Genomic DNA, 8,804 nt, shown 5'->3' with positions numbered 1-8,804 from the left:
TGCATTTCTGCTTCCAGACAAAGATGGATTTACAATGTAACTGTTTACTATATTTTGACAATAGGATTCTGGACACTCTGCCATTGTCTATACCCACAATGAAGGACATAAGACTGAGTGTGAATAACTATATGTTAGTAATGATATAGAGAAACTGGAGGGGGGGGAGGGAACTGGGAAGGGGATAAGGGAATATGAAACTATATTATAAAATAATAATAACAATAATAAAATGTATTTTAAAAAAAAGAATTTTTGCTTTGAACTGGCTTAATGGCTAAATTGGCCCATCCCCTGCCTTGGAAGCACCTGGTACCAGTTTGTGTCCTGGCTGCTCCGCTTCCCATCTAGCTCTTTGCTTATGGCCTGGGAACATGATACTAAATGGCCCAAGGTCTTGGGACCCTGCACCAGTGTTGGAGACTCAGAGAAAACTCTGGCTCTTGTCTCCTGGCTTTGGATTGGCTCAGCTATCACCATCGCAGCATTTGGGGAGTGAAGCAGTGAATGGAAGATCTTCCTCTCTGTCTTTCCATCTCTCTGTAAATATGCCTTTACAATAAAAATAAATAAATCTTTAAAAAAAGAGTTGTTGCTTTCATTCTAAAATCTGTAGAAAATTATCAAATATTTATAGCTTTATGGCTATCATTGGTATATGGAGAATGTAATGATATATTGTATGAGGAAAGGAAAGCTGATTAGGTTTCATTACTCAAGGTTCTTCAGATAAACATCACATATATACACTCCCTTCATGTGTATGGTTATGAGCATGTGTGTGTCCATGTCTTTAGAAAGAGAGCATGCTTGAGAGAAATTTAAAAGACCTTGTTCTGGGCATTTTGGGGGATGACAAGTCCAAAAGTAATGGGGCAGGTAAGCTTAAAAAATACCAGCTACAGATGATGTTGCAAAACTGAAGTCCAAAACTTCTCTGAAGGTAGACTCCTAACTTTTAAGAGCACCCCAGTCTTTAAAGGTCCTCGGGTGATTAGACAAGCCACACATTGTGGTGGATAATCTGCTTTAGTTAATATCTGCTGACATACATATTAATCACATCTACAAAACAACATCAGAATAATATTTGGACCCTTGCAGAACCAATCAACAAAACATTGTACCCTATTCAAGCTGATACATAAAGTCAATTATCACAAGGATGCCTTTAAATCAAAATGCAAAAGGGAAAACTTAAAATGAGTGTTATAAAGAAGGTGCCAACAAGTGATAGCCAACTGTTGAACTTAGAATTTACAAGACTGATCTAAATGTTACACTGTAGGTGGGGAACAGAAATAAATAGTGCTCAGGCTGTGAATCCACAAATTGAGCCAATGATAGTACCTAGTACAGGGACAGGGATGGGGAGAAGTTGGGTAAAGAAAAGAGATAGGGAAATACAAATTCTCTGGTTGTCAGAATGTTGGTATGTTATCTGCACAGCACAATACATGCTAAGATTGTCAGCAGCAGCACTGTCTGCATCCCTCAGTTTCCTCAGCTAGAGGTGAGTCTGACCACAAAGAATTCACTCGAGAGATTTCTTCTACTTGTTTTGTGCCATGTCAGGAAACTTGATCATTTCTTCAGAGGATATCACGTCTTTATTCCTATCTGATATAGGAATTCCCAGGTTAGTCAGGTACATCTTATCCTATTCTGAGGATCCCCCTATCTCCCAGTTGGATTTAAAGTCCAGGCACACACACAAACATATTAAGGATTTCGGCCGGGTACAGTAGCTAAGTGGCTGAAGTCCTTGCCTTGCACACCCTGGATCTCATATGGGCACCAGTTCATATCCCGACATCCCTGCTTCCCATCCAGTTCCCTGCTTGTGGCCAGGGAAAGCAGTCAAGGACGATGAAAGAACTTGGAATCTGCATCCACATGTGATACCCCAAAGAGGCTCTGTGAGCCTGGCTTTGGATTTGCAAAGCGCCAGCTGCTGTAACTACTACGGAGTGACTGAACGAATGGCAGCTCTTCCTCTCTGTGTTTCTGCCCCTTTGTATATCTGACATTCCATTGAACATAAATAAATCTTTTTAAGAAAAAAATGGTAAGGATCCAAAAAAACTCATCATGCCCAGAACCCCATTTGATGGAATATATCCCTAGCAAATTTATTTTATGTTGTACTTTTCATTTCATCTCAGAATGCACAGTCATACTAACCATAGCTATTATCCTTGATTAAAAGAAGATGCTGTTGAAAATAAAGATTGTAAGCATGCAAATGCAAACATAGGATAGAAAATTTTATTTGAAATAACAAAAGGTTTACATAATTTTCAATGTGCCATTTAAAACGTTCTTCTCTGAAGTATAAATTAAGCTTATTAATAATATCACTGTGGGTACACAGTTTAGTATTCAATATCTGAAAGTCTGCTTCAATTTATTCAACTTTATGTAATTTTATATGTACACATTTATTCCAAGTATAGCCACTCAACTTCCTTTAACTCTATTCATGTAATGTTATTACATCAAAATCTACAGAATCCACCACCGTCACTAAGACAATACTTTCTTACCAAGATGTCTCTTCAGAGCTCCTTTAATCTCATTATTTCTGAGGCTATAAATGAGGGGATTCAACATGGGGATCACCACCATGTAGAACACAGACACTACCTTGTTCTGGTCAGTTGAGTAGCTGGACCTGGGCATCACATAAATGAAGGTAATGGTCCCATAGAACAGAGTGACTGCTGTGAGGTGGGAGGTGCATGTGGAGAAGGCCTTACGACGTCCCTCAGGGGAGCGCATCTTCAGGATGGTGATGAGGATGTAGATGTAGGAGACAGCTATGACAAACACTGTAATTATAATGGTGGGGCCAGCAGTAAATGAGGGGACAACTGCTGGGACACTGACATCAGAACAGGAGAGTTCAACCAAAGGGGCAAAATCACAGAAAAAGTGATTGACTCTGTTGGGTCCACAGAAGAGTAAAGAGAAGAAAGAAAATATGAAAGTAGAGGCATTCAGAAACCCAACTACATAAGCCATTACAAGTAACTGGACACAAACTTGTGTGGACATTTTGGTTGAATAGAGCAGTGGGTGACAAATTGCCACAAAGCGGTCATATGCCATGGTAGCTAAGAAGCTGGCATCAGATGTTCCAAAGAAAGCTCCTGAGCCAAGCTGTGTGACACATCCATGGTAAGATATTGTGCTTCTCTTCCTCAAGAAGTTTACAAGCATGTTGGGTGTAACAGAAGATGAAATGCCCATGTCAACAAAAGCCAAGTGGCTCAGTAAGAAGTACATGGGCTGATGGAGCTGAGAAGAGATTCTGATAAGAATGATGGTGCTGAGATTTCCAGACACAGTCACCAGGTAGATGCATAGGAAGAGCATGAAGAGGATGACTTGTAGGATTGGATCATCTGTTAAGCCCAGCAGGATGAACTCTGACACTGTAGTGAGGTTCTCATCCATCACGAATCTGAGATAGTAGAGGTGCTGATGAAATCAACCTGTGAAAATAATGTATCAATGGATGTAGAGACATCAAGGTTTCATTTCTATTAGCATGTGCTTGGAAGTTATTGTAAACAGATGAATCACGTGTATTTATTTTGCATTAGTATTTTCTTTTATTCTGGAGTGCCAGGGTTTATATATTCTTATTTATTGTATTGAGCTTTCCTGTATTTTAAAAACTGTTGATATTAGAAATACCAGAAAATGGCTTTAATACTGTGTATATTTGTCTGTATGTATGATTTAATTTATTTTTATTTGAATGAGAGAGGAGACAGCAGTATGTTTCATGCAGTGATTTGTTCCTAAGGTGCCAGTAATAGCTGGGGTTGGTCCTGATTGAGACCATGAGTCAGGATTTCAGTGTGGATGTCCCTGATGGGGAGCTGGGAGCCAGGTCCTTGAGCCATCGCCTACTGCCTCCCTGCATGCTCATTATAGAAAACTGGAACCTGATGAGGAGGCAGAGCTCACACCATAACCACTATACAATGGGGTACAGTACCCCACGGAACACCTAAGTACTGCACCAAACGCCGTTTCATTTAAATTTATACAATATTTCTAAATGGATTTTAATCTAGAGCTTCAAAATGTTGAGCTATAGGACAATAACAAAAGGAATGAAACAAAGGAGTTAAATGTGAAACGGGTAAAATCATTCTATGAAATGGAGATTTGAGCAATATCTCACATTTATTAAATGATTTCTAAGTTACGGCACAAGATTCAAAGTTTCAGAGCGAGTTCATTTTTAAAGGCTGTGATATAATATTTAATGCTTTTATTTCCATTGTATAGGTAGAGAATTTGAATATTAAAACATTAACTAAGTTACCTAAAATTGCACAGGAAATAGTAGACTTATACTATGAACTGCAGTCAGTCCTTGCCCTTAATAGCCATAATTTCAATGAAATTACATGCTAATTATGCCATAGCCTTGTATACATTTAATTTGGGGATAATAGCTGTAGGCCATTCAGTTTTGTGACACCCAATGCATAACAGAGATGCCTAGTTGCATAGTTCAAAATTGCAATAATTTGTATTGAGAGGCAGAGAGATGGGAAGTGCATGCTTCTGTTGACTAGTTTGCTCTGAAATCCATGCAGTGGTCTGGGCTGAAGCTAGGACACTGGGACTTAATGCAGGTCTTCCATCTGGTTGATAGGAACCCAAATGCTTGAGCTATTACCACTGTCCAACAGGGTGTGCATTAGAAGCAAGTTGGAGACAGGAAATGTCATCCAGGCACTCTGGTGTGGGGTGCTACCTTGAAATGCTAGGCTATGTGCCTACCCCAAGACCACCTTTTAAAGGAGAAATATAAGAATCAGAAATGAATTGGAAATTAAAGTTATGAATGAGGTTATCGTAAAGTTAGTAACTGTTTTTAATACTTCCTGTGAAAATAGTTTGAACATGTTTCAAATCACAAAAGAATCACTTGAAAATCTTTTTGCAATTGTACATCTAGAGCATAATTGAATCATTGTTTAAATAATTTTTTTGTCATAGCAGTCTTTTCTAACTGGAACAGTATAAAATGAAATAATATTACCATCAACATAGTTTACTCAGCAGCCATTGTTGTGGTATAACAGGTTAAGCAGTTATGTGCAATGGTCTGGTATTCTGTAAGAGCACCAGTTCAAGTCCTGGCTATTCCACTTCTGATCCATTTCCTTGTTCATGTTCTTAGGAAAGAAAGCTGGAGTGGGTCCCTTACACACACATGAGAAACTCAGATGATGTTCCTGGCTCCTGGTTTCAGCAGCCTTTTGGGGAGTGAACTAAGATGCTCTCCCTCTTGTTGTCTCCATCTTCCTCTGTATCTCTGCCTTCCAAATAAAAAGTTTTAACAAAAAATAAACAAACAAAAAACTGCAGTTACCTCAGTGATTTGAGTCTAATGTGGCCTTGTTCACATTTATCTCCTTATCTTTGTTCAGATCATTTGGAGAGTATGGTGTAATGGATTCAGACCAGTATTTAAAAAGAAGAAACATTTACTAACAATGTATAAAAACAATTCAAATCCCATGAACATATTATTATAATTGGATACTGATTTTTAGTTGGGCAAAAATCTATTTGAGGTTCTTAAATTATGGGTGAGAATAAATGATAAATCTTTTAATCTGCATTACATCTGTATTCAACAGTAACTTGAAAATGGAAACCAATTCACATGAATTATTTGGTAACCATTTGTGTTTCTCAGCTACTTTGTCAATGCAGGTGCAACTTTAGATGTTTATCATTTTTTTAAAGACGTGAATACATTTCATATTTTCCACAATGCAGATTTAGGAGTGTAATGACTCTTCCCACCTTCTCTTTTCTCCTGCAATTGCTCCCCAGCCATCTTCCTCCTCTTGGATTTTTTCTTTTAAAAATATTTTCAATGACATACTTTTACTTCAAATCACAGGTTTAACACACAATGCTATGTAAAGATTTCAAGAAGTAGCAACTCAGAACTAAATTTAAAAGAAACTGTTCCTCAAGAATAAAGACAATACTACTAATAAAATATGTTCTTAAATGGTGAATAGAAACCAGTAAACTCACAAATACCAAAATCTTACCTCTGAACTAAGAATTCATTCATTTTGCTAGTAATTAATTCAGAGTCATGTATTATATAGCAGCCATGCTTTTTTGTTGTTTTCTCTTGACGACGAGTCTCTGAAGATTCTGGAAATTCAGATGTGAATTCTAAAGCACCAGGGATCATCCTCACATCCTCCAGTGCATATGAGCAGTTTAGTTCAGACAAATACAGCTGAACTTCAAGGGTCCTGTCAATCCCCAAGGGAGCATGTATTTTTAATTTGTATGTTGTAGATTTTCATTTCATAATTATTGAGTATAATATAATAAATTATCTCAAATGTAAATATTGTTCTTTGGTTGACTTTGATATTTCAAATTAAAGCATGCCAAATTGCAACCATAAGTGGCACTCCTGGATTCATCTATTCCAATTTTTGATGGTAATAAATGTAAAACATGCTGTTCAATTTCTTGGGGATTTAGTCGTTCGATGCCAAAGGTCCTTGAGTATTTTAAATAGTATAGTTATTTAAGATATATGTGTAACTTTTTGTATCAAAATATACAAACCAAATGCCTTTTAAATAGAGATTTTGTAAGGTTTCTTTAATTTTATTGGGAAGACAATTTACAGAGAGAAAGAAACAGAAAGATCTTCTGTCTCATGGTTCACTCCCCAAATGGCCACATGGCCAGAACACAAACCATGAGTGTCTTCCAGGTCTTTCTCATGGGGACAGAATCCCAAGGCCCTTGACCACCCTCCGTTGCTTTCCCAGGCCATAAGCAGTGAGCTGGGTGGAAGTGAAGCAGTATCCTGGACATGAACTGCCACCCTTTGGGATGCTGGCACTACAAGGTGGAGGAGTATCCAATTGAGCTATTGTGCTGGTCCTGCAACTAAATCTTTTTAAAGTTGATTAGATAGAATCCTTCAAAGTAACGCCAGATGTGAATGATTTCCATGTAAGCCTTGGTTTCTTATACCTTGAAATAATTACTTCCATTAATAATTTACATGAGAAGATGGCTGGTAGTAGAAACAATGAACTTCTACTGGAAGAGTCATTCTAATTTTCTTGGTTATCTTAAATTTACATGGTCCTGTCTCACCCTTTTAATACTCCCTTGGTGTGTTTTACTATGGGGAGTGCTGACTTTCATTAAGGGCTTCTACTTTGCCAGGCACTCTGCTGACACACACTCCATCATTTAATACATGCAATGTTTGGTGTTTTGCAGATGAGTTAGTCTAGGCTTAGTTCAATTTAGTTGCATAATTGTACTTTTCTAGTGAAATTTCATCTTAAGTTTAATATTCAGGACAGACTGAATGTTAGAATGTGCATCAGGCACAACTAATGGCACCAAGGCTTAAGTGCATCCATGGCGAGGAGTCCCTTAATGTGTGGACATCTCCCTCAACACCATGCATATCTCTAAATTCAGTCTACAGCCTGGTCCTGAGCCCCAGTCTAATGGTCAGGATCCTGATTTCCTTTCATGTACTCATCAGAGTCAATGCTGCGATTGTTCATCCTAAAATCCCATATACACTCTATCCATTTATCATCTCATAGCAGTTACTGTTCTAATGAATTTTCTTGTATGTCCCTTCATATGATAAACGTAATTATTCTTTGCACTGACTTTGTCATAATAGAAAGGTAGCTCCTAGTTTCTGTACAATTCTGCATTCTAAGTAAACACAGTTTGTGAATTCCTCCCCCCCTTTTTAAAATGCAATTGTATTTTAGCTTTATACTCTTAAACTTCAAGTTTCAAGTAATACTTCTCACATTTAATTGGCTTAACTGTGGGGAATGTCTATTCTGTATAATTATTCTTTTTCTTGAGTTTCCTCTACACATACCTTCATACTACATTCTCCAATTATCATTAACTTGTTTAAACTCTAATTATAAGTTATGAAGGTAAATGTTTATAGCATTATGACTTATGAATAATGTCCATTGAAGAACTAGAATTTTATCTAAAATTGCATCTTTTCATGCTTTATTTCCATTTATGTCTTCTTTCTCAAGTTCCTCTACCAGTTTCCTTTTAAGGCGAGGTTCCTTTTCAAAATCTATTTTTAGGAAAATCTGCACATGATCTAGGCAGAGTATAAAATCAGGAAAAAATCAATTGAAATGGAAAGATAGCATATAGACTTGGGAAGATATTTGTATGTAATTTTCTGATAAGGAACCAATGTAAGGACCACACACAGGTCAACAGTCGAAGAAAAAGGAGAAGATAAAGAAGAAGGAAAAACCTTCCAGAGACAGGCACTCGGCTTAGTTGGTTGGATCTTCAGCATCCCGTTTCTGGGTGGCTGGTTTTGACATAGGCTCTGGCCCCTGAGTCCACCTCTCTGCTGCTGCTGTTTACCCTGGGTGGTGGTGCTGGCTCAGTTGAGTTCATGCTGTCCCTGCAGGAGATCAGGGTTAGGTCCCCACACTGGCACACCTAGTCTAGTCATTGCAGGCATTTGGAGAGCGAATTAGTATAAGGGATCTCTCTGTTTCTGTCTCACAAACAAATATATTTAAAAGAGCAAAGAGCCTGAATAGACATTTTTTCATGACAAGGTTGGCCAAAGGCAAACATACATGGAAAGGAGGGAGGGAGTAAGGGAGGGAGGGAAAGAAAAAGAGAGACAGATTATTGTAACAGCATGGACACAATTTGAGGACATTAATTTGAGGAAAGTTATTGCATGAATTCACTTACAA

At 37.8% G+C, this 8,804-nt stretch overlaps 1 protein-coding gene across 1 annotated transcript; it reads right to left on the bottom strand.

The window, feature by feature from the left end:
- Window positions 1-2,526: 2,526 nt before the first annotated feature.
- LOC131480197 (olfactory receptor 5P76-like) lies at window positions 2,527-3,465 on the bottom strand. Its single transcript, XM_058663439.1, has one exon. The coding sequence runs from the start codon at window positions 3,457-3,459 to the stop codon at window positions 2,527-2,529; it is 933 nt and encodes a 310-aa protein (XP_058519422.1). The 5' UTR covers window positions 3,460-3,465.
- Between the last annotated feature and the right edge of the window lie 5,339 nt (window positions 3,466-8,804).

The sequence above is a fragment of the Ochotona princeps genome, chromosome 4 (genome assembly GCF_030435755.1).
Source record: "Ochotona princeps isolate mOchPri1 chromosome 4, mOchPri1.hap1, whole genome shotgun sequence".
NCBI lineage: Eukaryota > Metazoa > Chordata > Mammalia > Lagomorpha > Ochotonidae > Ochotona > Ochotona princeps.
The sequence above is the reverse complement of the archived record's forward strand: the minus strand, read 5'-3'. Positions and strand labels throughout refer to the sequence as shown.